Raw genomic sequence first — 17644 nt, forward strand, 5'->3', positions numbered from 1 at the left:
GTTACTTGGGGAAGTATTATGTTGAAATGAAAGCTTCCAGTACTGGTCTTGTATTCAAAACTAATGTAGTGAATGAAATGTTGCAATCTAATTAAAATATGATCAACAAGAAGGGAATGCTAAATTTATATGACTTTATTATACAGGGTTAGGGATAGGAATAGGTTCAGACTTCCTTGGATAAACCGGATAGCAAGAATGTAGAACAGTGGACTGACTGTGCTACAGGTACACATTGTATGCAAGCTAGGGAGTTAGGGTTAGGGTTAGGAATTGGTTCAGACTCCCTAGCATAAACCTGATTCTTATTCCTGCAATGAGTGGACACTGGTTTACATGTGTCCCAAATTTTCTTTCTGGTGCAAGCTAGTACTTTGAACTTCATAAGTTCACTAAACAAGTTTCTTCACTTTTTAATTTGGTAGTTTGTAACTTTATTTGATCCATACCAGTTCACACACATCAAAATTGATCATTCCAAGGTCAAATCCTGGGACCAACCCATATTTGAATATTTAGAGGTTCAGTCAAACAAAATGGCTGCCAAGCAGTAAAAACAAGCACCTTTGTAAGGTTGGATACCACACCACTAAAACAGGAAATATAAATACACACATCTCTTGAAATCGTTATTTTCTGATTGTCAGATATGGACGGATGTATTAACTCAAGAAAACATTAAATAAAGGAACAAACAAATCTTCATACTTTTTACACTACTTTTCTAAATATGTCACAAGTCAAATGAATATGAATATACAAAGCAAGAAAATTACTTAAAACTTGACATTTATATACAAAATGTAGAAAAGACAGTGTTACCGTTGGTGTTTAATAGTTTGATTAGCAAACTCAAAGACCTGGAGTACACAATTCTTGGCAAACATGAAAATGTACAATGTAAAAAAAATTAATACCATTAAGTTCATTCATTTCATCTGAGATGTAAAATAACACCACTTGTGTATATACCAGAATAACCAACAAATTTTGGCACCTAAAAGTCATTTGTTCTATCTCTAATAACAAAATCTTTTGTCTATAATCTCTTTTATTTCTATCAAAAAACTGAAGATAAGAAATATCAAAATGCTTCTATACTATTGATACCCAAGTCCTTGCATTTATAGACATTTCATGTAATTTATATAACAAAAAATTATTCTATATGTACATGTTGAAATCAACCCTTATTATTTTATTATTCACAATACTGTAGTAGGATGTTTATGCTAGCTGCATTATCAATTTGATATCATTTTGCAATAGAACTGAGTCTTTGAAATGTGCCTAGGCTGTACTTCGATAAAACTATATTACATCATCCCAGTACAAGGTCATCTCAGTGTTAAAGAATATTGACTAAAATGTTTGATGTTGAAACTGCAAACTTTGGCTGGAAGTAAGTTAAGACTTTATATAGTAATATCCTATGTCTCTTGGGCAAAGAATGTGTATCTTCTTCAAGGAACCCTAACCACTGTTTTTGCTTTAAAGTGTGTAATTTCTTCAAGGAACTCTAACCACTGTTTTTGCTTCAAAGTGTGTTGCCTTTGTCTTACCACTTTCAATCCTCTCTTCTCTCAGACATTCCTTCATAAGTTTGTAACTAGTACTCTGTAAAGTTCAAAAGATAAGATGGTAAACAGCGCCCTCTATCATGGAGTGAACAAGAATGATAGTTTGCAGTCAAAAGCTCAGCTTATCAAAAGCATTAATTTTAGTACTCATAAGATGGTAAATATTACAAATATTGGTTGACAGAATGTGTACTTCATTCTACCATATTGTACAAAACCTTGTGTTCTGTCTCAGACCACCAGACTCTCAGACTCTGTTTAATGGTCTGAGGTTCTGTTTGTGTTTTTTTCTTTCCTAGGCTGGGCATTGTTGTCCATTGTCATATTTCTACATTTTTTGTCTTTTTTGACATGGCTTTGTACAAAATTGCTCTTCAGTACTCCTACTTTTCTTAAAGCTGTACTACCTATTTTTAGAAACTATTTTGTTAAATATAATGATTTATACATAATATCAGACACCCCCCACACAGAATTGAATCACCTGCAGACACCCCCACACAGAATTGAATCACCTGCAGACACCCCCACATAGAATTGAACCACCTGCAGACACCCCCACACAGAATTGAATCACCTGCGGATAAACATGTTTATGTAGCTGTATAATATGGTACAATATCAAACCAAATTCAAATCCACCCTAAAATAAGTACCCCAACATGATCACGATTTCAACCTGTTACTTTACTACGTATAGATAAAATCGACCTCTCAGTAACACGTACAATGTCTTATTATTGGTATTTGAATGATTCAGTGAATATATTACTGGTTTGTCTGATTGTAAAATAATACCCCAGTTACAACTAATGCAGCTTTAAGGGGGTAAGTCACAGCACTTGTAATTAAAAATGAACTATTTTACATTTATTTCAGCTGGACCAGGATAATTTTTATGAAAGTAAGTAGAGGGGATCGAATTATTCATTTGAAACAGAAATACTGTCAATAATATAAACCCTGGTTTATGTCTTACCTTGGGATTCAAGACTGACACTATTTCAGAAATTTTGACAAGTTTTCCATGACGTGGCATTACAGTGAAATATCTCTTACCCATGAATACTCCATCAGTATCACCAACTACAAATAGGAAAATAAACATATTCACATCAGTATATCAGATTTTAACTTGCTGTGAATCTCATAGCACTTTAGTACAACATGTTTTCTATGCTGATGTATGCAAATGTCTGGCGTTGCTAATATACTGTCACATTACAACCACTATCCTACTAGCTAGGTCCCCAACTTTACAGCTGAGCAGACTAGGACACAATCATTGTTCAAATCTTGCCCAGGACTTGAGCCATTCTGAAGCAAATGGCAGCAGCAAGGTTTGAACCCACAACCAGCAGATTTCAAGGTAGCCATGCACTCAAACCATTCATCCATCATGACTTAACATTTGACTGCAGTACATGTGCATGTATATAATTCTACCTATTACAAAACCTAATCTTTCATCAAGTTTCTCGATGTACACATAGTGTCAGATATACATAGACTTAGTATCTAAATGCACACATAGTGTCAGATACACATAGACTTTACAACTAATAGTTTTATTTACCCAATACTACAATGTATACTTACTTGGTTCATCCATATGTACACCTACATAAATCCTAGGATCTTGATATCCTCTGTCTATCTTACCAACAAATCTTACAATACCAGTTAGAGGGGGCTTCTCATTGTCTTTATCTGAAATAGATTTGTAGAGATATAAATTATCTGTCTGGATTAGTGGAGATATAAGTTAATCTGTCTTGTAACTAGCATGGTGATGGATTAGGGCCAATTGATAGTGCAATTAGTATGTATACTAAATTATTATATCAAATTATGATATCATCAAATTATTATAATTATGTATTATGTCCATACTTGAGTTCTGCTAATAGCAACTGATGGTGAAGTAAGTCACTCACTGCTACAAATATTACTATATTACTCCTCACACATGAAAAAAAATGTTTCTTTCTTTATGTATTTATTTATTTATTTTGCAACAAGTTGGATTTGTGTCTTATAAGCCCAAGGGGCTGGATGTGGCAAGTTTTAATAACAATTGCACCAGATCATATAAACAAATGTATACTTTAAGTCCACATAGGACACGTTAATAAATAAAATACAACAACAACAACAACAACAACTATTGGTACATTTTAATATGCAAGTGAACCCCCCCCCCCCCCTCCCCATGTTAACTGCGAATATTTCCTTTTATCAGTAAAAACATTTACTATAACAATGCCAACAGAGGAGAGATTACAGTAAATGACATTCTGTAGGCATCCCATGTATGCTGGATTCTAAATAAGCTAAGATTTTATGATGCCAATTCATGATGCATAAATCTTATGTTTTTTATAAAAAAGAAATTCATTTTTGGTCAAAATATCAGATAATTCTGTTAAATATTGATTTGCAAAATCAGTCACAACCGAAATGCCGGATTTGATACCAAGTAACCATGACCAGATTACAAACTTGTAGGTGAATATTTACCTTTTTGTTTTCTGCCATGTTTCTCTTCAAACCTAACCATGACTCTATCTCCAAAGCGAATGTACTGTGCTCTCATCCAGTCTTCTTCCAAGACAAGACTTCCTGGTGGGATGTGGAAACGATTCAACTTTGGACCTCCTCTCCTTGTAGGAGACGGTGATGACGGTTGAGAATGGAAACCCAGTGATGTGTGTGGTCTTTGTTGTGTTTTTTCATTGGACGTCGATGATTCTAAGTCTTTACTGTAAGTTCTAACATATGGTCTAACAACTGCTGTTTTGGCTCGCCGTCTCTTTGGTGATGTTGGCGTGGAATGCTCCACAGGATGTTTGTCACCATCAGACTTTCCGCCAACACTTTCCATTCTTTGTCTCTGGTCAGTACTCATAGAGTAAGGGTGCTGACCGACGTCAACTTGCTTGGATGACAGCTGATTTAGATATAAGCATAGGAGAGACAACTTTAAATCAAGGAAGTGAGTTTTAGTAATGCACATATTTAGCACCAAAACACACACTAATTTTACAACAACATTTTTGCATGAGATTTAATTTTTACATCACTGGAAAACTTTTAACTTTACATGTAATATATGAATTAGATTAGCTATTAGAACTTTTGGAAAATGGATATGAATTAGATGAATTTATTCGTTGTCAACTCCATTTTAATAACTTTTTCATCTTTGTGTAATTTGTTCTACCTATACTACATAACTTGATTTGCTTCATCTTCTTCAACTGTAGATTTCATAGATCACAATATCTAAAAATATTAATGCTGCAATTTTTCTTTTTTCCAGAAAATTCACCAACCATTAAACCCACAAAATTCTATTTTTACTTTCACCTGTTGAAAATTTGCATTCTAATACACCTGTACATTCTTTAAAAATCTTACTTGGAATGTTTCTTGAGCATTTAGCAAATAAAGTGTCAATGTATATATAAGTGAGTGAATCCAAACAAAGATTTGTGGATGAAAACTGACTAAATCTATTTCTTTATATGTTAGTTAGCTTGTTACATAGTTCCTCCAATAATTAAATACCACCACCATTCAGGTTAATTCGAAAACCGCAAACATTAAACAAACAAACGCAAGATGAGTTATTGTATGTTAGTGGACACTCTCGACATACTTGGTTGCCTTGGTGATTGCACTTTGAATAGAGAGTAGGGGAGATGTTCCTGTAGTATATTTTCTGACTGAACGTTTTCCATATCTCTGCCTTCATGTGATGTAAAATCACATCTTTATCATGTATTTTGTTTTGCAATTACACGATACAAGTGTACAAAATACTAGTAGTACAATAGTAGATATGTGTTAGTTAGCATAACTGATCATCTATCGGTGAACTTTACTTGAAGCGGTGCATAAAGAGGAGAAAGATTTGTTTTTTGACTATATATTCCATCAAGTCATCCACAGTAATTTGAAATATTTCTCACTGAATACTTATTTCCTTTGTTAGCCAGTGTAAGAACAATATAAAACTAACATATTGTATTTCAATGTCTTCAAAACAGACATAGAAATAACTATTCTCAAAGTAGCGCACGACAAGATGTAGCTGTCTGATTTTCTGTCATTATTTTGGTCTTTGACATTTCTCATCAAATTTGGAGTTTGTATATTTTCACAAGAACATTTCAAATTGGTTCATCAAGATTTTCATACCTTGCATACTTGTCAAGATTCTCAACTTTTATTTTTTTTAAAAGTAAGAAACAAATAAGATTACTTTCTATGTTTCTACAAAATATACCAGTTTACTATACAAGAAAACAAAATAACCTAAAGCCCAAATAAAGACTACTGCAGTTGCAAAGAAATTCATTTTTCAAAAATAATTTCTTCACATTAAAACAAAAAATCTATTTGGATTTTCAATTTAAATTCTAATTTTCATTTATACAATCAATTTTTTCCCCCAAGTACTGCTAAAAGGACAATCACCTTGTGCCAAGGTCTATGGTTAGCGAGTGGTTCCCGTTGATGTACGGGAAGCATGGATTCACTCGTGCCAGCATCACGCTGCACAGCGGCATTGCTATGTGTGTTACCTGAGTCTGTGATACCCGATGCATTTGTCGGCCTGGAATAAATCGGAACTCAAGCATTGAGTCAATATCAATGTGATGCCTGCATGGTGGTAGGGGAAAGGTAAGAAATAGGACATTAGTCATGCATCAATTGTGTAGTCATAAATTAAAAAAATAGCAAGAGATGTGAAAAATGTTATCTTCATAAGATTCCCTTCTTTTTGTATCATAAATATACAAATAAAAAAGTTAACATCAGTATTAGCCAAGTATGTTTCAATGCTGAAAAAGAAAATGAATAAATTATGACATTTTGATGATTCTGTAAACTATGCAACATGATAGTTTCAGCAAAAAATACAGACATGTTTAATGGCACAAAGCAGTCACAGTACTTTTGTACTTTTGGTACATTGAAAAATATTAGACATTGACACAAGCTATCAGACCATTTGGAGACTTATGCTCAGAAAGTAGTTACTTGGTCTGTGATAGGAAATCAACAAGTGTATTTCAATTTCAGCCAATCAAACATAGTAGAATCAACCATGTGATTCCAGCTCACTGTCAGTCAACCAATCACACATTACCTGGATTCTAAATTAGTGACTTTTAAGTGAGCACCACTAGGGTAGGTAGCCTGATAAAGTTTACTCCACTGATTGTCTCCTTGTAGGTGTTCCCTTATACATTCTAGTTCCTGTGTTTTCTGTACAACCAGACTATCCTTGCCAATAATCAATTTCTTCAATGTTAAGATTTCATAGTGAGCCATTCTCAGTTCGTCTTCTATTTGTGGAATCGTACACACCTCAGCTTCTAAACTCTGTGTGGAGTCAAAAATATGTCCCTCAGTGTTGAAAAAAATTCAGAATCACACATTGGTTTTTAATAACCATGTGTGGAAATGTAAAATCTCTTTTCTATATTCTAAATTGATGTATATTAAGTCTTTATTTTAGTTCAATTCAACCCAGCATCTCCCTGTAAGGTACTCTTAATTAGTGCATTGATTCATTCACAATTGTTGTAAGGTTAGTAATGTTACATTTATTCAACTACTTCATCTTAATAGTTCCACAGACTTGCATTGTAAGGACCCAAGGTACTTGAAAGTGTACTTTTAATATGTAGATATCTTGTATCTATAGCCTGTACATGTACTGGATCTGTGATTCAATCCAATACAAGTATAGCAGAGTCAAAGATCAAGTGAGTATAGACAGGCTAGCTATATTGTACCATTCTAAGATTTGAATGTGACATTGTTTCCTCCATTGAAAAACAATGCTGAAAAAACATTAAATGATCACAGAGGTAATTCTTGTGTTAAAATTATAATTTTTCATAATGAAGCCTTGAACACCAAATTTGAATGTTGAGAATAGATAATGTTTGGAAAATAACTGAAAAGAAACTGCAGTGCTGCCAAATTTTTGGAAATAACTGTTGAGGAAATCATAAGTTTGACATTTTTGTTCACTTCTGTCAATCAAACTTTGCCATAATACAGACAGCTACACACTCTCTTCGCTCCCAAGTTGTAATTTTTTTACCATTTACATTGTAATTTTTTTACCATTTACATCATAATTTCTAGTACTTTGAAGTGTTCCTTACCTGAATTTTGTTTCTTTGGTCTTTGATTGACTGTCTTGCTAATGATAACTGTGCTCTTCTCTCTTGTAAATGTTTTTTACTAGTTTCTAATGCTTCCTTAGTTTCTTCTAGCTCCTTTTGTAAAATTGGGACTACTTCTAATTCCTGTAAAAAAAATCCATCAAAATGTCATCAATAATCACATAAAGAGAAGGGAAGACAGCTACAAAAGACACATACTATAGAGTTGATAAACAACAGATTACCTAAACATAACAACCTATATTTTTTCCAGAAAATCCGAAAAAAAGAACAGTCATTTGTATATTCAATATCAAGACTTTTTTCATTTATAAATTTATTTATTTATTTGCAATTTAATTCAAACTTCTTGAAAAAGCCAGTTCATTGTTTTAGAACTAGTTGAAAATAATTCAACCTGTTTATAGATGTACTGAATGACTTCTTCATTTATAGATACACATGTATTTCTGACTTGATTTTCAACTTTTAAGGCGAGTAGTCAAGTCTGAAGGAAAGCAACTCACAGATTCTAACTTTTAAATGTGTTTGAACTTTAAAACATACAGTTATGGTTATCAAATAATGAATAAAGCATAGATTCTAGACTGGGAAAATGGGAAATGAAAATAACATCATGCAGAAAAGTATAAAGCTAAAAAAAGTTTTAGACAATTTTCATGATTATGCAACTTTGAATTATTCAAGTTTCAATGTAACCCAACTGAAATCCAACTTTTTAAATAATTATCTATAAATTATTTGCTCAATATTTCAATATTCTGCCCGTGATAATAGTTTACTATGATTCATCCACCTCACCTTTTCCATGGCTTGATTTCGTTTAACTTCATCTCGTACTTGTTGATTTAAATCTCCAACTTTAGTGTTTAATTCCTGTATATTTTCCTTGGCATTGTTTAATTGTTTGTTGGTTTCATCTAATGTTTGTTTCAAACTTTTTATTTCATTGTCTCTATCTCTCACTGTTGTTCTGAAAACAAACAAAAATTAGAAATTTTCTGAAAAATTGTTTTGATATTGTTGCATTAGTTGATCTCATCAATCATCTACAGAATGGGCATGTAGAGTATCACAAAGAATATATACACACAATGAAAGAATTCATGATGGGAAATTTTTATCAAACTTGCATAGATTAAATTTATATATCGTGTATTGCAATTCTGGTGATGAACAACAATGAAATACCTTTGGTGCTTAGGTAGATTTTATGCCCAATACAACACTGATCATATAGATTTTCTAAATCACAAATTTCAAAGTCTTTAGCTTCTCAACTCAATCTGATTAAAATCGGATATAAGAATACAGTTTGATTACTTTATTTACCTCTATTTCTTTCATATATAGTCATTTGTTTTTCCTTTTTGTTATTCTGGGCATGGCAACCTCAGATTTTGTTCAGATAATTGCTCAACCTAAACTAGAGAACACCTTCAAAACATGATTTACTCATCTTTAACATGTCCTCAAACACCCTTGTTACATACCTAGGATTCCTGGTATTTTTTTAACTAAAAAACTTTGAATACTTCTACTTACTGTGTTGTCTTTAAAACATCTCTGACAGTTTCTAACTGCATCTCTGTTTTTTCAACTTCAGACACTGCAAATATTAAACAAATTAATAAAATCAATAACTTCAATAAAATTGAGTTGGTTTATGTCATATGAAGATTTAGTTTTACCATACAATGATTTATTGACTCTACTAGGAGTGTGAGATATAAATTGAAGACAGCATACACCCTTGAAATTCAAGGCTCTAAAATTTGTAAACACTTAAAAATGGGGAAAATGTAATTTAATTCAAAAGTAATTTAATTCATGGATATTTAAGTTTTTACTACCATTTTGTGGTAAAAGAATTAAAACTGTTGTTCTATTTTTATTGCATATAATTTAGTGAAATAAAAACAAACTGACAAAGTGTTTTAAGTAAAGAACTATTTGATCAGATGTGACTGTGAAAGACTAGTGTGGTGCTGTGATATCACCACAGTTATTCTGAGAGTGAAAGAAGTGGACCCATTCACCTATATTGTCTAGTGGACTATAAACACAACTGCCGTTGTGTGATTCTCTGTGTCTTTTCTGTGAGACATCAAGAATAGCACACACAGTCCAAGTAGTTGAGGGACACATTAGCATAACAAAGTTGGGTATGTCTAGTTACTATGGTCAGCGTTGTTTACAATTCTGTTTAAACCACTATTTTGATTAATTATATGTTTTCAGGTCAATAGTAGACCAGTTCTTACCTGTCTTGTATTAAACCCAAAGACCAAACATTACTGATAGTAGATTTACTTGTCACACCTTTCAACTATTTGTTCTTTTCTTTGTCTACACAACTTTCCACTCTATAGGTATTCACTTTGTACTGTATGCATAGTTTATGTATTCACTTTACTGTGTACAGGGTGTGTTTACTTACCCGATAGTTCATGTATTCCCCTTGTACATTATGTGTTTACTTACCCCGTAGTTCCAGATTTTTGATTCTTTGCTCACTGTATGTCTGTTCTCTTTGCATGAGTTCAACTTGTTTGGTTTTCTTCTCATTCTACAGCAAAGAAAGGATACACTATCTTTCAGAGATTGTAGACACTATAGCGTTACCATGCCTGTATATACAGAGGGCTGATACAGTGTATACCGTGTGTGTGTGTGTGTGTGTGTGTGTGTGTGTGTGTGTGTGTGTGTGTGTGTGTGTGTGTCATTCTAAATTGTAAACAAATTGTACATTTTTCTCAAGAAAATATTGTTGATTTGTCATCAGAGACAAAATTTTTGTCAACAAATTTGGATGATATCATTTTTCATATTTATCTCATGACATAGTTGGTGATTTATCTTTGAACACACACATATACAAACACCCACTCTTTCTCATATTTCAACATGCCAAACATTTTTAGTCCAAAGCAGTGGTTTATGTGGAATCATATATTAACACTGAAGGGAAGATTTTTCTTTTAATAATATCACCCAGCAGACCTATCATTTAGATTTTTTTTACAAGGAGAAACAAAATTAACAAAAAATATCACCCGTTGATAAAAAGTTCATATCAAATAATTGTTTTGATAATGGGAGAAATATCCGTTTCACAGAGCATCGCTTGCTTGAAGTTTTGCCGGGATATATCTTTGTGATTGTTGCTGTGGTATATAATGTGATTTATCTACTTAAGTTGACACCACAGTATAACGGGCTGATTAGATTATGGAAACTAAAAAGATCCTGTTACTAATCAGTCAAATCATTATTTCCCTATGATTACAGTCATTTGTTGTACATTGAGTATTTGAATTATGATTACACACAAACTGGAATTATTTCTCTCTCATGAAAACTTTGTGCTTTTCACCAAATACTATGATTAAAGTATTAATTTGCAAGTATACATGTATTACCCTTGGTGCAGCTCAATCATGTATACATTGTATTTTTCCAAACTCCCTGGGGAGCAACCAATCCGTATTACTATTACTAAGTACATAAGAACTGTCATATATTCTCCCCATTCACTTCTAGCAGTCAGTTTCACCAACATCGAAAATTCTATATGGCACTCAGATATCTATATCGAAGAGATTCAGTTATTTGGCTTGATATACTGACTCAACTAATGACAACCAGTTTAATAGTAACAGGTGGCTTTTAATTTTTGTGCCATATTACATTCAAACGATGAAGGCAGGGAATTCATAATGTCAGTTAGGTGGTATGGATTGTAAGCAAATAATCAACCTTTATTGTTTCACAAATTGAAATCAAATTAGACTATGATAACAACATTGGTTTATTTATTCAATAATGGTCATTAATTTGTGATTGACTTACATCATTCTTGACCCTTTCCAATATTCTGGCATGTTTCTCACTTGATTTGCTGACTGCTTCATGTTTGACTTGTAGTTCTGTATATTTGTCTTCAATTTCCTGCAGAGAACAATCACCTAAATGCTTAGTAATACCTAGATAAATGTATAGCTGTGGTTTTCTTTATTAATGCAGCAGTAAAATTTACATTCATGATACCGCACTTGTATTTGTTACAGGATTGCTAGAAAATGTCAACATTGTGTGAAATTATCAATAACCATAAAAATACAGGAATCTCAGAGGGGTTGTAGATAACATTGAAATATTATTATCAAAAACGTTTCAGCTACTCAAAGCAAATTTAACAAAAAAAACTGAAATGATGTTTTTTCCATATTTCAACTAAGTGTTAGTTTACAACAGGTACATCCTATACACTGTTATATCGCCAGTCTTTTTGTATCTTTACATTTAAGATTTGTGATTTTTATCTATTGGTCTGAAAATGTTTATTTCAAACAGTAAATAGGACAGTGTAGCTTGATTTAGATAAAGTAAAATATAAATCTGATTTATAAAATTTGTCTAAAAAGTGTACAATTATTGAAATGTTTTAGTGTTGTAGTATTGTATCCTGTAAAAGCTAATGTTGTGATAGATCACAATGTCGATATAACTAACACACTACTCAAAAGACCTGATTATTCACACTATTGTTCAAAGTTGAAGTATTGCTAGTGAATAAATAGTTTTCACTGATAACCTAATTGCCATTCCATACCTGTTTTAGTTGCTTTTCTTTTTCAAGTTCTTCGTTTGCCTTTTTCAGAGCTTCCTGGGTGCTGGCAAGCTGCGCCATTTCTTGATCCCTGGGTGACAAAGCATGATGTTTTTTAGCACTTCTTTTTCTGGTTGCTGGTGAATACATAACTACCGCTGTGATTTTATATACTATGTTGAACTCAAATAGATATACAGTGTGTACAATAGTACGTAAGTTTTCTAAAGATCCAATAAGTTGTTGTTTCAGTAGATTCCGAACATTGAGGAGTCGTATTGACGGTATGTATACAGTATAGTACACAGCGGTAGTAGCACAGTGACCAGTGAGAGTCGTAACAATGATTCCTTTAAACTGGTTGCTATCTACTTGAACAATGTGATCCTACACAAAGCCCGCAAATGTCTTCACAAGAACCAGTCTTTCTGCATAGTTGCAGTGAATCATGTCACTTCCTAGTAGCCGTCACTTCTAACAATACACAGTGTCCAACACACGCCTAGACAAGGCTAGGTATGCTAATGACTATCTCACATCTGTCTTTGAGGGTGCACTAGCTATCAATGAAGTTAGGTTGGCCATGAAATAAAGCAGTAATGTCAACAATGGTTTCTAGGACAGCCTGAGGGCGTGTGAGTCTGAATAACTGCTGACTGATTACACCTAAGTGACTAGAAAGGATCATAATACACTATCTGTATAAAGTATTCAATACCATCAACAGATTATCAGGTAATCCAATTTCCTATTTCATTATTACTAAGATCTGTCTTGGATTTTTTAAAAACTTTAAAAATTTCAAGTCAGACATAAGATAGAGGAAACTCACAAAATGTTGATTTTTTAATCGTAATAGCCTTATAGAAGCCAAATTCAATGTAGAAGATCAATAGCCGGTTATAATGATGATGAATTTTATTGATTATATGTTAAAAAGTAAATGCTGTAAAATCAACAAAATAATGTGAATGATCGTAAACGTTTCTATTCAATACCAACTGTTAACCTTCAACTTTTAACATTTCAAAGAATACAACTCTGTCTTTATTGAGTGTATAGATATAAATACTGAAATTATTCACTTTCAATGAAATGCCAAACTTAAGGATATATCAATGAAATCTTTAAGGACATATCAATAACATTTTCCTAATTCAATTTCATTTACTTTGTTGAAAAATTGGCAGTTCTTGATGTCCTCCTGGCCCTGGTGTCTGAAATGTTTATATTGACACCCTGTTCAATCACCTTTGATAATATGATATTAACCTTAATAACTTTATTTCTAGTACAATTTCACCAGTACTTTGTGAAAAAGCATTTTTATGAGATACAAAATGTTGCAAAGAATCAAAAAATATATTACAAGCATATAAATACCTTTACACAAATTCTTCTGTTAGTAGGTTGGTTACTAGAAGTTTGGAGATCTTTGAGAATTTTTGTTTTCTTCATAAAATGTAAATAATCCAACAAAGTTGTTATGGAAATAATGCTGTATCCTGTTAAAGAATTTAAAAAGGTGAATAAATTGTGAGTAGATTTGTGTGCTGTTTTTATGTCAATATTCTGTGAAACTTTTATAGATAGCTACAGATGTAACTGTATTTTCAATACTTTGTAATTTTATACTGACTTTTAAAAATCTTAACAAATATAGATGTTTATATTACAATTGGCATTATAAAAGGGTTCCCTACTGTTAATGTTATTAGTTACTTTATACCAGTGCTAAACACAGCACTCAAGTGGAAACATTGTATATACATTCATAAAAACTACAGTCATCCTCAGTCAAGTGGAAAATTGACTGTATCAAATTGTAATCACCCAGCAAGTAACTTGTAACATTAGATCTATTGATGTGGTGTGATACAATGTAACATTAGATCTATTGATATGGTGTGATACAATATTGTAACATTAGATCCATTGATGTGGTGTAATACAATGTAACATTAGATCTATTGATGTAGTGTGATACAATGTAACATTTACATATAGCTGGTAGAATATTCAGTTATATTAGTGCATGGATGTATATCCCCTAATATATCCATGGTTGGTGTCAACTGTATCACTTATGTGTTATTAATCACAGGTTATAAAATTGCTAAAAATATGCATTGACAACATCACTGTGTACGATTTGTTTGATAGCACACAAATTCTACTGACTTTGAATAACTTTGCTAAAATGTACATTTCACCTTCTTTATGAAAGACATTTAGAGTTGATAGAAACCACCTGTTGTACATTTCATATTGCAGTCTTTGCCTTGTTACCTTTACAATTGTATACTACACAGTTTAATTGTTTACATTGGTAAACACATTGCTACTGTCTTTTGATAGATTCTATGAAATCGAAGTAAAATCTTGCAATGATAAATCCTAGTAACATTCTATCATTTCTAGTGCTATATCCATTACATAATGTAAACATACCACTTGTTATTGGCATAATGTACCCTGTTGACAGTCGTTCGTGCCTTTTTGCTACATTTTATCTAAAACTAAAGTCGTTGCCTCACTCCGATCCGGAGCAATACAATAAACACGTACTGATCAGCGAGTGCCGGAGGCAATTGCAGTTCCTATCAGTACGCATTAGTATCCAGTGCTATGGAGCGAGACGACGACTTTGATTTAGATGAAATGTAGCAAAAAAGGCATGAACGACTGTCGACAGTCTAGCATAATGCAGTTTTCTTTGATGTGGCTGGATATTTCTTTAATAGCAGGTTTCTTCAATAAGTAAACAGCTGCAGAATGTTCATAGTAAATTTTCAGTGTACATGAAAATAACAAAATGACAATACTATACAATGTATCTGTGACTAAAAATAAAAAATTCACCCTGTCTGTAATTGTACAACTTTTACTACGAAATTTCTACCTTTTGGTTTGGAATCAATTTTCACTATTTTGTTGGTGTTGTAATATCCAAGTGAAAATATGTTTTACTGACAGATACCATGTTCATGGATACTAAATCAGGAAACTGAAGGTCCAGGCAAATTAGACAATTTCAAAGCCCCTGAAAATATTACTTTCCACACTATGTAAAGTATCAAGAAATATTATACCAAAATAACACATAGACATATCAACAAATTTTATGACTGAAAAGAAACTGCAGTGCTGCCAAATTTTTGCATATTTATATTTAGTGAAGCATCAGGTAAATAAATTTTATGATATTTCTGGAACAATATGAACAAAGCTATCATCTGACTTACAGGAAATATGTTTTAGAGGATAGAATGATATGAATGAAATCAAACAGAATATTGACATTTTTTTATAGGAAGTCAACAATTTAATTTATCTTGACTTATATAGAATGTTAGCTTTGTATTTCTGCATAAAAGTGAAAACATGACTAGCCAATTACTGGATTTATTGTACTGATAATACTATAGCATGACAGGAAACTACTACATTTAGATATCACAATTAGAGTTGTCAGCTAGGATTTTATGCTTCTATACTTTGATGTTATTCAATTGACAGTTACTTCAATGAACAAAGGAACCATAGAATTTCCTGCTGTCACCTTGGTGAATTCATAATACAAGCCAACCTAATTTTACTGAATTATATGTCTTAATGTTCTTTTGTTTTTATACATCTATCTCCTTTCCCTCACACACACACACACACACACTACAGTCTCTGTCTGTCTGTCTGCATGCCTGCCTGCCTGCCTGTCTGTCTGTCTGTCTGTCTGTCTGTCTGTCTGTCTGTCTCTCTCTCTCTCTGTATCTCATGAGATTGAAAATGATGTATTCTATATAGCATATCCTGTCATGACTGTTTTCATTTGAAGCAATCAATAACTTTCAATATCAAGTACTTGACATGTCACAGAAAAACCCGGAGGAAATGCTGTTGCCTAGCAACCCAGCAAGGAAGGGACAATACAATGTACTTTCAAAGTGGATTGATGACTACTTTGACCAAAGTTAATGCCAGATGTGATTTCAAATACATTTTTCTATTTGCAAAGGGAAGTTCATGATATAAGTAGAAAGAGAGCTTCTGAAAGAGAATAATTAGCATATCTAACTTCAGGTGATAAAGTCAGTATTTGGATAAACATGTTGTCAAAGAGTTATCAGGTAAAAGATAATACCACTGCTTATTTCAGATTACAACTTCAGACCCCCCCCCCCCCAACCCCCGACTGTTTCATGCACACATAAAGTGGCCACAAAAATGTTCCTGTCAAACCATGGTATGTAATGCAAGTCTTAGCTTTTCCCACATACTGAGCCGAGTGTTATCAATCCAATTCATTTGTTTGCTTTCCCTGTTTGTAACAGGTTCTGTTTATCCATGGTTTGATGTCGACAGTTGTATCTAGTCAGTAATACAGAGATTATCATTCAACAACCAAACAAAAAGATGACTTTATAACCTCCATGTAAGTCACCAGATATCTAGTCAGTCATGATATATCAAACACCTTTTGGATTAAATACAGACAATTCCAAACAGTCTGGTATGAAGATACATTTCATACAAAGTTATAAATTTGTATGAAATGTATCTTCTATATTGTGTGGTAATGAGTAGGCTATTGATTCATACCAAAATTGTTCTCATAAATTTTGGTATAATTATTTCAAAATCACATGTTTGATCACATGATTATTTTTTAAAATCATACGATTAATCACATGATGGACACTGTCACACAACATCCTTATGATTAATCATCATGTTTTCTGTCAGAAGTTGTTGATTAATCATGTGACTAGTTAATTTGTTCATGTAATCGATGTCATTCCTTGGTCAAAATCACAGCTGGCATTGTCATAAATAGTATTGCCTATACCTGTACATTAAAATACCACAGACTCTGGTTTGTTCCCTGGAGTCAAGAACTGACAGGTTGTAATACATTTACTGTGATTTGTTTTACATCATCACTAAGTACTATACCTCCAGTGATAGGCAGCATTTGTTGTTAACTTGTTACACTTGTATGATCAAAACTCTTATTTGTAGCCCCTAGGTGGAGTAATGAATCAACAGGTTGTTATATCATCTTGGATTTATGTCAATGAGTCATCACTCAGCAATATACCTCAGAGTCATGAAATAACTTAGTCTGGATGCCAACATAGTTTCTAACTAAAGCACTGAAGTGTAAATCATAATGATACTGTATAGGAACTAGACTATGAAATAATGAGTGGTAAGTTGTATATCATGACTCATGTAAATTCAGA

General features: G+C 32.7%; 1 protein-coding gene across 1 annotated transcript; it reads right to left on the minus strand.

Annotated features, from left to right (window-relative positions):
• Positions 1 to 1358: 1358 nt before the first annotated feature.
• LOC144437381 (uncharacterized) lies at positions 1359 to 12665 on the minus strand. The gene is made up of 12 exons (XM_078126307.1): positions 12405 to 12665; positions 11642 to 11740; positions 10274 to 10358; positions 9335 to 9398; positions 8591 to 8762; positions 7769 to 7912; positions 6739 to 6974; positions 6170 to 6248; positions 4101 to 4530; positions 3180 to 3290; positions 2560 to 2666; positions 1359 to 1617 (listed from the first exon to the last, which is right to left on the minus strand). Exons 1-12 carry the CDS (start codon positions 12549 to 12551, stop codon positions 1510 to 1512), a joined length of 1782 nt encoding a protein of 593 aa, XP_077982433.1. The 5' UTR covers positions 12552 to 12665; the 3' UTR covers positions 1359 to 1509.
• Between the last annotated feature and the right edge of the window lie 4979 nt (positions 12666 to 17644).

This window comes from Glandiceps talaboti, chromosome 7, assembly GCF_964340395.1.
Source record: "Glandiceps talaboti chromosome 7, keGlaTala1.1, whole genome shotgun sequence".
Taxonomy (NCBI): domain Eukaryota; kingdom Metazoa; phylum Hemichordata; class Enteropneusta; family Spengelidae; genus Glandiceps; species Glandiceps talaboti.